At 41.0% G+C, this 14,600-nt stretch overlaps 2 protein-coding genes across 3 annotated transcripts; both read right to left on the bottom strand.

The window, feature by feature from the left end:
* Nucleotides 1-142: 142 nt before the first annotated feature.
* Nucleotides 143-8,321, bottom strand: dcp2 (decapping mRNA 2). The gene is made up of 11 exons (XM_037484798.2): nt 7,848-8,321; nt 6,692-6,843; nt 6,280-6,407; nt 5,642-5,740; nt 5,387-5,539; nt 5,108-5,220; nt 4,691-4,795; nt 3,655-3,763; nt 2,252-2,317; nt 2,037-2,088; nt 143-1,498 (listed from the first exon to the last, which is right to left on the bottom strand). Exons 1-11 carry the CDS (start codon nt 7,913-7,915, stop codon nt 1,368-1,370), a joined length of 1,176 nt encoding a protein of 391 aa, XP_037340695.1. The 5' UTR covers nt 7,916-8,321; the 3' UTR covers nt 143-1,367.
* A 1,536-nt stretch (nt 8,322-9,857) lies between these two features.
* LOC119226652 (histone H3-like centromeric protein A) lies at nt 9,858-14,509 on the bottom strand. 2 transcript variants are annotated; one of them, XM_062558912.1, is made up of 5 exons: nt 14,438-14,509; nt 12,540-12,697; nt 12,167-12,288; nt 11,723-11,797; nt 9,858-10,689 (listed from the first exon to the last, which is right to left on the bottom strand). In XM_062558912.1, the coding sequence occupies exons 2-5, from the start codon at nt 12,658-12,660 to the stop codon at nt 10,561-10,563; spliced, it is 447 nt and encodes a 148-aa protein (XP_062414896.1). In that variant the 5' UTR covers nt 12,661-12,697; nt 14,438-14,509; the 3' UTR covers nt 9,858-10,560. The 2 variants fall into 2 exon arrangements, with proteins under 2 accessions (XP_062414896.1, XP_037340722.1); XM_037484825.2 differs by having other exon boundaries at nt 9,861-10,689; nt 14,313-14,439.
* Nucleotides 14,510-14,600: the final 91 nt, after the last annotated feature.

Raw genomic sequence — 14,600 nt, 5'->3', positions numbered from 1 at the left:
ACAGAGACCTAAACCCTCAAGATCCCAACACGGCTCCTAAATAGTGGAATGAGCTCCCCAATGACCCCAAAAAGTTGAGCCTAAAACGTCATCAATGCACAACGTCATTATTTGAACCTCTGTCCAGGAGAAAAGACAGTCATGTGGAAAAACTACTTTATTAATATTCACATCAACACATCATTGGAGCAAAAGGACAATTCATGATAACCATCTGTGTAATTAACTGCACCCCAGTGAGAACCACAAAAATACAACTCCCATGAACTCTAAAACTCATGAAAATGGTCTCTAAGTGACCTAATGTGAGCCTTTGAGAGAATCATTTGTATGTCATTGGTTAATAGAATCGTTATGTTCATGTTACCAAAGCCCTAAGAAGAAAAGCATCATGGCGGATTATGATGGTCAACTTCTGGTAAACTGAATCAAAACAGAAAGTTAAACCTGTAGAACCTCGATGACAGAATGGCCTTGAAGTGGGAGGTGGGTCATTTTCTGGATTCTAACATCCATGTATGGAAGTCTGTTGCTAAAAACCTTCCACTTAAACTATTCAAATCAAACTGAAAAGTCATTACCATTTTAGGGGAATGTGATGACAAAATTAAAATGTTAAAATCAAATATTCACACATTGGGTCAAATGCAATTGTGGCATGTACCACCCTGCCACACCAAGAACGATTGATGGGAAATGTGGTTCATTCATAATTGTGAATTTGTATAAAAGTTGACTATGCAAAAGAGAGGCAAGTTGTGCCATTATCAAAATGTTGATTTTCTTTAGGGGCAAGCTATGATACATTTTAAACTCAAATACAATTCTGATTCAACGATTATTACCATTGGTACCATTAATCAGTGACTTTTCTGATCTAAACGAATTATATCCAAACAAATAAATTTGATCTAATCCAATCCTAATACTGGCAATCATTCAATATCGCAGCGCAACCAGTTTAATGACTTGCAAAGACAACGTTTCCCAAGCAAATATTCCATTACACTACATTCCTGGATAAAATCTTAAGTAATTATGGGAATAAAGCCACAACACATCATACATATGGCCAATCACACTATTAATACCCATCTTTTTTTGAGCATCCAGATTTCTTAGGACGCGTAGGAAGACCGGAGGAATTTAACAACATTTAAGTTATTACAGCTTAAAATCAGTAATCAATAAACTCAGTTTACCATTGATTTACTGCAATACCACATCTGATTTCATTTTCTTTCATGTTTAGATCACCTCCTATGTGCTTAAAATACATTATGTTCTCAAACCCTTCATCTCTTGCCTTTAAAAGACTGACTATCCTAAGTGGTCCTCAACTTATGATCCATTCCTCCTCAACCAAGTCAGCATTCAAAACATTTCATGATGGCATCTTTGTCAAATTTGAAATTGAGGAAAGCCTTTGAGAAGAGCAGGTCCTCGGAGTCTCTGCTGTGGACGGTCTGGTTACCGTTTGAGGTGCATGGACCCACATCTGTAAAGACAAAAAATAATCTAGACATCTGGTTTGTGGTGGGTGTTAGTTATCCTAGCAAGGTTGTAAAAGTTGTTTTCATTAGATTAAATATGCCGTTTCTGAACCACAACTGGCTATCTACCCAAAGCCAGTTGTGGCTTACTCCTTTAAGGACACCCCCCTGATTGGAACTTGTGCAATTTCCAACCTTAAAAATGATGTTACAACTACAAAAAGTCTTCCCACTTTTTACATAAGGATCTCATTTCTGAGAAGAGGCCAGCAATGGGTTTCTAACGTACCTAATAACTCATGACCCATTCACATGTCACATTCACACCGTTCAACTGTGAATTCAATGCCACTAAATGAGCAGATTTAGTCCAGCAGTTAAATGGGTCTTACCAAGCTATGGTAGCTAAGTAAAGTGGATGCAGTCTCAATGTCACTCATGGTAACTGTACAGTCCATATATGAAGGAAAATAGTTATGTTGCAAGAAACAATTCGGCCATTTACAAAAAACTTCAGGATGTTAAAAAGAGCATAAACCATACCTCTCTCAAAACTGTCTTGCAGTCTTCTGGGTTGTAGTCGTTTATCTTCTTTCTGTAGGTATTATAGAGTGAAACGCTAATTAAACCAGCAGTGTGCATAAGTTGATCGGTTACAAATTCTACATAAAGGGTCTTTAAAACTGGTCCCTCGCATCCTTTTCCCTTCTCGAAAGATGATTGACTGATTGGCAATCTGAAACGTATGTGTTTTTTACCTGTTGGTTGTTTGCTCCAAAAGATGAGTCCTGACATTTCTTCCCATTGCTTTTCAAATTTGTGTTCTGAAGAGCAAAAAAAACACACGTCAGGAGGTCACACTGATGTAGAGCCGATGTCTCGTGTCAGGGAACGTCAGTATAAAGCAGGCTGAGGCTGTCCCTCGTCACATAAAGATTAGCCCTAATGGTGTAAAGGCAGCTCTCATCAACTCATACGGGGCGTTCCAATAACATTACCATTTAGTACATAGGAAAATGATTAAACTAAACACATAGTGTTTCAAAGGTAGTGTGAAACAGCAGGGCTTTATCAGCGTCCTAGCCACATTGCTTTTATGCCTCAACCAATGCCACCAAGGGGAAGCAGCACGACTAAGGTGTCTGGGTGTCAAAACATGTCAAACTCTCAAGGGGCCCAGCTATTAGCTTTGTATTCAGTCTCATACCTTCAGTCAACACCCTAACCCTGATGATCATAGATGAGGGTTAGAAAAAGAGGAAATAACTCCTTTTTCTGCCAGAGAACAATAGCCCCAGACTCACACTCACAGCTGTAAACTGCTCAGTGCATGCAGGAGATCAATGTCTGATGGGGGCCAAAAAGAACCCCATAATATGCAGAGAAGAGATGCAGCTAATGTCCCAAAACTCGACTGCACCTTGAGATCCTCTCCATAAAATTAGAGGGATAATCCGGAGAAAAAGCCCACCAAAAACATGTTTTACTCCTTGGCGGGAGAATAGACAGCTCTCACATTGATGAGACTCATCTGAGGACACGTCCATCCGCCTGCTCCAAGTCCACAAAACACGTGCACGGCAAACTCTGATCAGCCTCAACAGCTCGAAACAAGTAAAAGGCCTTTTGCTTTGACTACTATCAGAGCTGCAGCACCTTTGACAAAGGTCACCTTCGGCCTGATGGCCTATCAGCAGGTGGAAGCATGGCGAGGTTAAAGGCGAGCTTCTTTAGATCTGGTTGGTGACACTCTGCCTGGCTCGTCTGTGATGCTACAAGTCACCATCAAGTAGGGCTGGCCCGTACAACCAAGAATTATACATTACAGTATGCAACAAAGAATTATTGTAGAAAACCTTTTCCTGCTGTCTGTAATCAAACCTTATTGTAGTTGCGTTTTCTGAATGTCGTTGTGTTTCTTTACTTTGTCACAATTTGTAAAAAGCTGTTTTTTCTATAATGTTTAATGTGTCTTATTTTCTTGAAAAGCCATTGTGTTTTGTAAAACAGTGATTAGTTAAGTTGTGTGTTTAAAAAAAAAAAAATCTTTATAGGTATGTGTTTTTTGTCGTTTCTTGACATGTGGACCCTCAAGTCCACCATAATTGTCAATAAGAACTGCAACATGTGGCCTTAATGGTTAAGTGCAGTGGTTTCTAACCTGGTTGAGCTCGTGCTGGTTCAGTTGCTCCAGAGCCTTCTGTTGCTTCTGTTTGGCCCCGCCCTCTCCTGGAAAGGCTTCCGTACCTGTGAGGCGGCGTGATTTTGACCTAAAAAAAGGGAAATAATAACACTGAACGGTCAACTGTTAGTGGTCCAGAACTAAATGTCTTCTTCTGCTTAAGGGTTATTATTAAGTCTCAAAATAACGAGATTGTGGCAGAGATTAACGCAAAAAAATATTTTAACACAGTTTTACTGTACATTGACACCTGATCCCTTAAAACTGCAGCGTACTGCAGTCAGTTAGATCCGTGAGAGCAAGATGGTAGTCAAAGATGGATGAAGCTTTGTGCATTGGAAGTAAAACAAACCAAAGAACTGTGCAGAGGAATTCCTCCACGTGTCAAACAGAAGGAGGATGAGCGGCAAACAAACCACTTTAGGCCTGATAGTGCCTGGAACATGTGGGATGCTGCTGGGCTAAAACGTCCTGGCTAAATGTCTGGAGATTGCTGGCACTTTAAACACAGCCTTGAAATGATGGATAGCTGAGAGCACAGCAAAGTGCATGAGGACAGCAGGAAGAGCCGCTAGTTCAACATGGTGGCATTCTGCCTCCAAGATGATCAAATGTTAAAAAATACATTATAATAATATAATTAAACAATAGTGTCCAAAATACACTTTCTAGTGATTACTTGGATTTAGTTTAAAAAAAAAAAAAAAAAAACAATTAATCAAGATCAAAATGTGAGATTAGTACATTTTTAAAAATCCATTGACAGTCCTAATTATCATACCAGCACTTCAGATCCATGGAAATATAAATAATAACTTAGCAAAGTGGTTATTAGTGCCTAATAATAATCATCATATAAAAGATACATAATACTTCTTTTGGATTCCAATGGATACGAGCTGCCGGCTCACCTGCCACCTGGCTCTACACAAGTAAAAGGGCTTTTGCTCTGACGACCATCCATAACTTTAGTCATTAAGATTTAGTAATCCTTTATGACTCGTAACTATGTTACCGAGTGTTGTCTGAAGCTTTGCCTGGAGTGATGCCGCTGTTTGCAAAGTCCTCATCGCTGTCTGTGGACTCTCCTTTCAGCCTGCTGATCCACTCTCGCAGCGGCCTGCACAGGTGGAGCACAAAGTGAGCCATCAAACCAGGCAGTTACTACAATCAAACCCCTTTACTGTACCTTTCAAATCCCTTCAACATTTAACACAGTTATGTTAAATTAAATGAAGATACAATATCTGGAGCGTGGGAGGTACTAAGGAACTCGGGACAGAGCCGTCTACAGCTAAGCTCACCACGCGCTGACTCCAGATCTGTTCTTACTATGCTCTCACTCTTAAATGAGTGATGTAAACCAAATGTCTGGATATTCTTTGGAAGAAAAAATGTTAATAGTTAATCACAATGCCTTCTACACACATACCTTATGAACGGAATGGCCATGAAAAACCTGTTGGGGGCCAGTCCCAGTTTAGACTTTGGGGTCATGTCATTCCTATGACATGGCAGTTTCTCAATCGGAAACCATTCAATGTTCTACAAGAGAAGAACCACAGGACTGTGAGATCTTTGTCAGTTTGATTGGAACTCTTCATCAACACATGTATATATTTGGTATGACCGTGTCATTCGCAATGTTATTGTAAAAAAGAAACCTTATAAAGCTGCAAATTGATGGGATGAATTTAAAAGGAATTCCCACCCTTATCTCTTTCCTGGTTTTGGGATTGAACTTGGTATCCTTTGACACTCCCGGTATGATGTAGAGCCGCACCAGCTGGTCAGTGATTTTCTGCTCTATGTACCTGTCTTTAGAGATTCGATTCTTGATGTCAAAGCCTGTCTCCTCCAACACCTGGAAAACAAGATTGCGAGCTATGATATCCAGGCATTAACTATTTGTGGCTTCTACCTCTTCTAGATTGTCAAGATGAACTGCAAAGAACATGGAACTGACTTCACGGACTGCACAGTCATGAGGAGCTTCATCCTCGTTAACTTTCCCCTTTGGAAAGCCCCAGCCGGACTTTGCAAGATAGCCTTGAACAAGCAGTGCCTGAAGAGAAAAGGTGCAGCCGTCGTCACAAAAAATAAATCAGCCCAATTTAAATTTTAGAGTTTTGATGAAATGCCCGCCTCATTGCATCATCTGTACTAAAGAGCCATCAGTTACAATGCCATTTTCCTTTTAAAGACAGGATAGAAACCCACTACCCGATCATATAAACATAATCAAATTTTTTAAAAAAAGTATGAACCTGCTGTTAAAAGTGAAAAAATAAAATAGTAATTTTATTGCTATTTAAATTTCAGTTAAAAAATGAACTTAAATGTGATGTTTAATTATTTTAGAAGAAAAACTACATTTTATAGTTTATAAATTATACAATTCATTCAAAACAAAGAAGTTATGATCCATTTGTTGTTGTTTTTTTAATATAAACCTTGCTAAGGTTTGGGAACAAGATATCAGCAATAATGACGCGCAATTTTGGTGACAATGCAGATCTCACAAATGGAAATCAACATATAAGCCAGAGATATGCTTTAAAAGACATAACAAGGGCTGTCAGCTAATGCTACAGCACAACTCACATTTTCCAGTGCTTCATCTAGAATGATTGCTCCAAAGGTAGGAACACCCATCTTGTACTCCTTCCACTGTTCAAGGATTTTTTGAACATCCTCTCCATGTGGCAATAGAAATGGACAGTGATGGAAGAGTTCGCAGCGGTCAAGGAAAATAGCATCTAGTGACGTCCAACATTAACAAATGAATGGTTCCTGTTCTACGGTTGAACCTATAGACGAGCCATGAAAAACCCACCGCCGCTGGGGGATCGCAGATCATTTCCTAAGGGCAGGTTTAATGCAACAACAAGTCTTAAAAAAGGTAAAAGGAAATACATTTCAGAGTTTAAAAAAGGCAAGGCTTTGGTATGTGTGCAGCACAGTGGATATGAATTTAAAAGATGATATGGTCATTCAGCATCACGTGTAAGGATATTTGCTTTGGCAAAGTCTCTTATACCACAGTGAGGAGCTCCTGGAGTGTTCTGCATGCAGAAGTCCAGGTAGAACCAGTGGGCCAGCTCTATCTGGAAGCACACCCGGATGGCGTTGTCCCTCTCCTCACTGGGGATGTGCAGGATGAACCGGCTGGAGAGAAACAGCAGAGAACAAGTGGTACTCCTCAGGTTGTGTACGGAAACAATCAAAGATCAAGTGTAAGTTCCAAGGTTATCGCTTCTCTTCTGGACTATTTTATCACCCCACTGCAGCATCTCCTCTGCTCCAGATGTATAGCGGTGTAATTACTACTCTCATGAAAATGTGCTTACGACTAACCCATGCCGCTACATGCCGTTCTGAAAAAGGAACCTTCCACTTTTCGATCTCGGCGCTACTGGTAAACTGGGTTTATCGGCACAATGCGGCCTAGAACACGGCAGTGGAGACCTGGTTTCAAACAGGGAAAGTGACCAAAGCTTTTTACCAGTCGCGCCACTTGTTGACAATTCGCCTCTGTGTGTTGAGCATCACACTAGATGCCTTTTGGATTCCTCACAGATACCATTGACAACTTAACGACTTTGTTGCAACTAGCCCTAGCAACAAATTTAAAAAAATATACTTGGCACGCTTAACTTTTGTAAAGCGACTTAAATGCCAAAATGAACTCTAAATGGCACAACAACATGTGCACGGTGGGTGACTCAGCTCGTGCACAGGCAGCATTCGGCCACACAGCCTGGAGACATCTGGAAAGAGATGCCTACTGCACACATCATTTGAGTTAAGTTGCTTGTTTAACAAAAGTCTGAATCTGAATATCTTTACCGAACATATTTTTCATTCACTGATAATTTTGCGAGATCGAAGTTACCTTTCTTCTATTTTTCCTGAAATGTGCTAAATAACCTTCCACCACACATGGGAGTGTTTATTCTCCATGTTCGATGTGTGGTTAGGGTTATCTGCACTAGATAACTTCTCATTTCTCTGTGGAACTGTGCATGTTGGGAGTGCGTGATAACGTTAGCACAGTGCTAACTTTAGCTGCTAACATTGTGGTTAAACAAAACAACAGGAATTGCACTTTCTGAAGGCGTAATGCGGGGCATATACAGGTGGAAAGGGTCTGCGATTAGGAACGGAGTTACCTGCAAAGGTCGTCCAGTACGCCGGAGGGGATCTCCACTCGTTTGGCTTCCATGTTTGTACAAAGCATCCCAACTCAAACTCAGAGCATTCGGGTGTTGGAGCCATAAGAGCAGCCGGCTACACCTGCATGTCGTCCTCGGTGGACCCGGGGACGGTGCCCGGAGCCCCGCTCCACTTCAGCTAGCACAGCGCGACGAGCAGGGATTAAAAACGGTTCTGGTTCTGCCTGGACGGACTGCTGTTTATTGCGTGTTTAAATCACGTTGCATGATGGTAGCGGGGGAACCGGATAAAACATACTCGTGCCCATAGTGCCTTGCGGGCGATTACGTCATCGACGTGGTTGCATGATCGCAGAGTTGTTCGTGCTTGGTCCGTGTAGGTCCGTGTACCTTTTGATCGTCCCTTTTAAACCATAGATTTATCTAGGTCAGTGTTTCTCAACTAGTGGGTCGCGGACCCGTTTGTAGTGGGCCGCGGGCCTTTGCATGGGAAAATAAATTAAAAATTTAAAAAAATCATCCTGTGATTTTATTTTGAAGGGACTTTTTCAAATGCAGCGGAGTGTGGGGTTTTTTTCCGGCTCGTCCGTCCATGTTTTCCGTCTGGGCGGCAATTAGAACGGGAAAGCACGGGAAAATCACTTGTACGGCATTCAGACATTTTGACTCTAGAATACTTTACATCTACAATGTTTTACATTTGTTCACGCTAGACAAGAACAATACAGATATGAATTAACTTCTACAATCTAGGAATGTTTGTATTATACGGTTGCAGCAAAAGTGACGTGCGGTCGACGAATCAGGTGATCCGACAGCAATGGAAAAGCTCATTTTTAAACGTTATGGTCATATTTCAGTTTTATTGTGTATTATTGTACTCCCATACGCGATACAAATTTAACTTTTTTTTCACTTGTTTCCCCCCGGTTTTGTCTTCTGTTCTCAAACTGGTAGCTCAAGCAGAAAGCTATAAGCCCCTTTGTTACTGGAGAGCATGTGACCCACGCCACAATAAATAAGAATGGATCCTGCCACACACAGACCAGACAGCCAGTTTGGATATCGTTTAATATATGCAGCATCTTTTTTTGTAAACGCAAAAATAGAGTTACAAGCCCAAAAATTATACAACAGAAATCCAGATCAATCAATGTCAAGATAATTGCAATCCCTGAATATACCTTTGCACCGATTGAGGTCACAGTTGAAACCATGAGTACAGATTCAGGCCTGGACCTGTACTTAATTTTCAATTGAATAAATGCCCCAAATCGCAAATTACAAATTTGCCTCAGAGGGCTTTACAGTCTGTACACATGCAACATCCTCTGTCCTGAAACCCTCACATCGGCACAGGAAAAACTCCCCAAAATATGAAAAAACCCTTCAATGGAGAAAAAAGGGAAGAAACCTTAGGGAGAACGTCAGAGGAGGGATCCCTCTCCCGGGATGGACAGACTGCAATGGATGTCATGTGTACACAATCAACAATGTAAAAGATTCAATTCCTCTAACAGAAATGATACAAGTAATTGCAAGTAGCAGAACAAGTGTACGGCAGGACCACTGCAGGGACAACCTCCATCCACAGAGGCTTCTGTGGGGAGGGAGAGCACAGACTTTAGGAAAGGGTAATGGTATATTGGTATATGATGACTTGCATTTATTAAGGTTAAATTAAAAGGCATATTACCCACAATTCAGTCAGCTCAGGGAAGGATGGAGGGAATTCTCTGATTGTCCAGTCATACAACATAAGTTTTTTCTTGACCCTCTTCGTATTTAGCTTTCAGATCACTGATAGGGCTGCACTTCAATAAGTTCCATTTGCAACATACTTCGGACACTTTGGGCCACTTAGTACCAACTGAGCATTATTTAAAATCTGCAGCCTATTTTTGACGCCATGCTACTGTAGAGCTTTCAATAACCTCAGCAATCTCTGCCTGGAATGTGGATTCGAGCTCCTCCATGGAGGACGTCTTTGTACGTTTGCTCTCTCCACCACTCGCCGATATCCGCAGTTCTCCCTCAGCCTCCCAAGCACGAGTCAGACTTCCTTTCAACGACTCGCAGTCATAGAGACAAGCCTCTAGTTTCTTGGAGTAGACTTCAACAGAGACACTCAGTTTGTCAAATGTCTTCCATATCTGTTAAACCTCAGAATCCTTATTCTGAGAAAACAAATGCTGAATCTCAAAAACAAATAGGAACCTCTTTCTTCCACGCATGTAAACCCACGGAGAGACTGATCAGAAAAATAAAATGTTCAGTGGCAGGCACAAATGGCTAAAATGTGAACGTCACATCCTACAAAGAGATCAAATGAGATTTAAAGTATGACAAAAAAAACAGGTCACTGAAAAAACTTGCAGTTTATTAAGAGAATAAAAGTACTTGATTGTGGATCCATATGTACAAATCAAATAACATAAATATCAAAACAAAGATAATACAAATGCAGCATGTTAACATATTCACGGTTTTAAAATACTGCTGACAAGGATGATTTTCATATTAACAGGTGAACTCTTTAAGAGGATTTGAAGCTAAAATGCATGCACAGGAAAATTATGAAAAATGTTCCCCTTTCCAAGAAATTACAAACCAAAATTCCAAAAGTGTTGAACAAAATGGTAAAAACCCATTTGAACAGATGAAACATAGCATCGGAACCGACTGAACTGAAAATCATTTACAGTCAATTTTACAGGTTGTCCACCCCGCGGATCCTTCTGGCCAGCTGAATGTCACGGGGGAACAGCGTGACCCGCTTGGCATGGATGGCACACAAATTGGCATCCGAGAACAACATGACGAGAAACGCCTCCGCAGCCTTGGAAGACGAGGAGAGAGAAAATCAAAGAGGTGCCTTTGGATTGTTCAATTGTTTAAAACGTGGCTGAGTTTCTACTTCTAATGCAAACAGGCCTCTCAGTGTACAATCATAAGTTCATTACCTATCACTTAAAGGTAAGAGTTACAGTATTCATAACACTGGTCACTTGTGTCCATCTTTATTAATATTCATGAAAAGACAGACCACAACAAATCGATCTAGTCAGCGGTTAAAATTCACTGTGATTCACAGAGGGCGGAGCACACACACACACACACACACACACACACACACACACACACACACACACACACACACACACACACACACACACACACACACACACACACACACACACACACACACACACACACACACACACACACACACACACACACCAATGGCACCTGGCAAGAGCAGCAAGCCGCTGGCTGCTAGCCATATTAGCTGCTCTCTTCCAACGATGCTGGGTTTAAAAAAAGTCCATGCATGCTGGACTTCAACAGGTTTGCAGGAAGAGTAGATGAGCTCGGAGTATGGAGCAGCAAACTTACTTAACTAATCAGATCAGAGGCTTTCCCTGCTATGTGAAAACCTTGTTCCTATACAGTTATCTTACTTTCTAATGTTTATATGAAATGTTTGTACAGAGGTGGTTCACACGGATGCTGAAGCGATGCACCATTTTATATTAAATATATAGACTATATATATTGCACCCTGCTCTCATTTATAGTTCTATGCTCCTTTACAAAAACATGCATCTTGTATTTAAACAACTTCTGACACGATTGCTTGTCCCTGTCTGCTGCGAGTCTGTGTTGAAGATAGTAAGGTTATTAGTGATGATGCATTGATTTGTGAAGTAGAGATCCTAATAGTGGATAACTTAGACTGGAAGTGCATGAGTCGTGACAGTTTGCATAGATTCTGCTTTTATTAAACAACCCTGCATTCATTCACTTCAATCATCGCAGATTTACTGTGTTTCAAGTACAACGTGGAGTCATGACAGAGGGAGTCTGCTTACCTCCTGCAGGGCCATGAGAGCAAAGACCTGCCACCGCAGATGTTCACCAGAGAAGCTCTCGCACACCTCACGAACCTGGGACCAAGAACCAAAGCTGCAGTCACACAGCTCATTGCAAATAAAAAAAAACATCACACATTCCTAAACCATAGGAATTCGTAATATAATGCAGGTCAAACCCTGAACTTCATTACTTTGTGTTGATTTTCAATATGTATTGGAAATCCACAGTAACTTAAAACATTAATAGCAAGATAACATGTGTAAGGGTAAAACCCTAAATGTTAACAAAAACTACCCAAATACATCTCTGAATAATAGTCTGGCGGGAATGTGTTATGATTGAATTAAACTGCATGGCAGTGTCCATGATGATAGGTGTTGAGGTGGTGATTCTGATCTCAAACTGCACCAAGCCTGGTCCAGCTATCAAGGTTTACTCACTAGACGAGCGAAGGGTCCCTTCCTGAGCAGAAGATCAGTGGACTTTTGGTACTTTCGGATTTCCATTAGGGCCCTGGTCCCAGGTCGAAACCGTCTCTTCCTGGGAGACACAGGGGGCTGGCCTGGGAAACCAATACAGAGTGTTGGATACTTTTTGCCAAGGCAGGATAGGGGACCCTTTTATAGCTGGCAGTGTACTAATGAACCTGTTATGGAAGTCAGATTTCCTGTCAAAAAAGTGGGACACACCTTTAAATACTAGTTTTGCTCAGTTGTCTGCCTTGTAGAAGTAACTTCTACTTGTTCTAAGTTTATTGTGACCGTAACATTCATTCAAAGGTCCCATCCTGCTACTTCCTCTCATCCCTCTCACCTGAAACTCCACTGCGTCTTGGGGAGCGGGGGTTTGAACCAGAAGTCTCAGGGGCCGCCAGTGGTGGGCGATGTTGAGGGGTTTTCCCCTTCCGGCGACTGGTAGATGAATCGTGACGCATCGCATCAAAGAAAGACGATAACCACAAGAGGAAAACACTGCAGCAAAGGTCAAAAAGTGAGAAGATTGAGAACATCAAATACCTAAACAATGTCAAAACAAACCTTCATGTCCTCTATTCTTAGGTTTTACTCCAGTCATTCTCCTAAAGTAACACCAACCCTCGGTGGAGGATGTAAATGTTACATCAGCCACAGCACAAGGAACAGGACGGAGGAAGCTCTGTGGAGCCATCAGCCCACATCTACATATAGTCAATTAGTATCAATCTTTATCAGTATGCTCCCTGTTGAATTAATAACCTTTATGGATCCCCGTGGGGAAATCATTCTTTGCATTTAATAAATCCCACACAGTGTGCTGCCAGTAAAGGCACCCGGGGAGCACTTATGTTAGGAGTCTTGCTCATGGACACTTTGACTTGGGACATGAAGCACCCAGGGTGTGAACTGCCAACCCTGCAGTTCTCAACACACACATCTGCGCTGTATGTTAATTCCGTTTGACTCATAGTGGTCCCCATACACTTTGATGGGTGTGTCTAGAGGACCTCGGGCTTCCCTCAAATAGAGACGCAGGGGCTCTTGGATAAATAGCTTTAACTGTAATTCTGGTTAGGCCAGCAGAGACGGCTTAGCTGGCCCTGCTGGCTTACCACTAATATATCTTTATATATAGAAATATAAACTTTCAGGATATATCTTTATAATTATACTGTGTAGTCGTTAAATGTCTATCCGTTCTACTTTTTTGAAGTCTTTGTTTTTTACTTTTTGTTTATTTGTATGTAAGCAAACACTAATATACTGCTTTCTTAATAAATAAATAAGTTTGATTTATGATAGTACGTGAGATTTTTTTTTTTAAATGAGTATCCATTCAAAAATCCTTTATAAAATTGTTTTTTTCCCTTAGGGGGTACTTCACTAAAAAAGGCTGAGAACCACTAGTTCAGCACATGTGACACTGTGCAAAGGATTGGGAGCCAGACATTCTTTTGTGGCATACTCTATTTGACATAGTATATAATGGAACGTACTGGATATTTTTCTAGCACCCTAAACAGTACGACAGAAGGCAGTCAGCAATTTGATTGACTGGAAAGTGAAGGGATGCCCTGTTCGAACCTCATTTCTGCTTTCTGAATAAAAGGCCAACAGTTCTTAACTAGCAGATGCATTGATATAACGTTAGTCATAATTAAAGATCACATTTTAATTTTTGGACAAAAATAGCTGTTTGAGACTTTATGGAATTTAATTTTAAGTAGTTACTAGGAGTTAGTTATATCATAGTGAATATGTCCGTTAAAGTTAAAACACTGAAAACAACAACAACATGCCGTAACGAAGATTCATCTGCCATATCAAGTTAATAATACGATGCAAGCCGCAAACTGGTTAAACAAGGTTTCCTCTTAATGTTTTGGACGTCAGATCGCGGACTCACGGAAAGGTTACGGGGGCAAACGCAGTAACGTTAACGTTAAGTTACCTCACGTCACTCAACGGCAGGCTAGCGTCCGGCGACCCGTTAGCTAGCGCCATCTCCTTAGATGCAATAATAATAATAATAATATGTAATAGGGCTGGCGTTCAAATGCTAGTGTTGTTTCAAAAACGCAATATACAACGCAAGTTATTGCAAACATACCGTGCAAGTGAAGAATATTTCCCAATCAAATGTGAAATACTGGAAACCAAACTGAATTAATTTAGACAAGTCGGTCAACTTAAATTCAAACGGAGCTTCAGCGGCTCCACCAATCAGTAGTATACCTTTCTTCTTCTTCTTCTTCTGCTACTTCCTCCTCATGCTTCTTCTTCTTTAGTGTTTAGCGGCATCGGTGTTTGTTCCTTTTATGTTGCACTACCGCCATCTTCCGGATTCATTTCTCTGTTATATCATATCCTTATTTCATATTCTTTTCACCAGACCTGT

This window comes from Pungitius pungitius, chromosome 18, assembly GCF_949316345.1.
Source record: "Pungitius pungitius chromosome 18, fPunPun2.1, whole genome shotgun sequence".
NCBI lineage: Eukaryota > Metazoa > Chordata > Actinopteri > Perciformes > Gasterosteidae > Pungitius > Pungitius pungitius.
Note: the sequence above shows the minus strand (reverse complement) of the source record. Positions and strands in the feature narration are given on the sequence as shown.

Coding starts and splice junctions, on each gene's coding strand:
- dcp2 (XM_037484798.2), bottom strand. CDS start 7,915: ATGCTTTGTACAAACATGGAAGCCAAACGAGTGGAGATCCCCTCCGGC. Junction 2,318..3,654: donor ACCAGCACGAGCTCAACCAG/GTTAGAAACCAC, acceptor TTTGCTCTTCAG/AACACAAATTTGAAAAGCAA. Junction 1,499..2,036: donor GCAAGACAGTTTTGAGAGAG/GTATGGTTTATG, acceptor TTGTCTTTACAG/ATGTGGGTCCATGCACCTCA.
- LOC119226652 (XM_062558912.1), bottom strand. CDS start 12,660: ATGCGTCACGATTCATCTACCAGTCGCCGGAAGGGGAAAACCCCTCAA. Junction 12,289..12,539: donor AAGACGCAGTGGAGTTTCAG/GTGAGAGGGATG, acceptor TTGGTTTCCCAG/GCCAGCCCCCTGTGTCTCCC. Junction 11,798..12,166: donor AGGGACCCTTCGCTCGTCTA/GTGAGTAAACCT, acceptor TCTTGGTCCCAG/GTTCGTGAGGTGTGCGAGAG.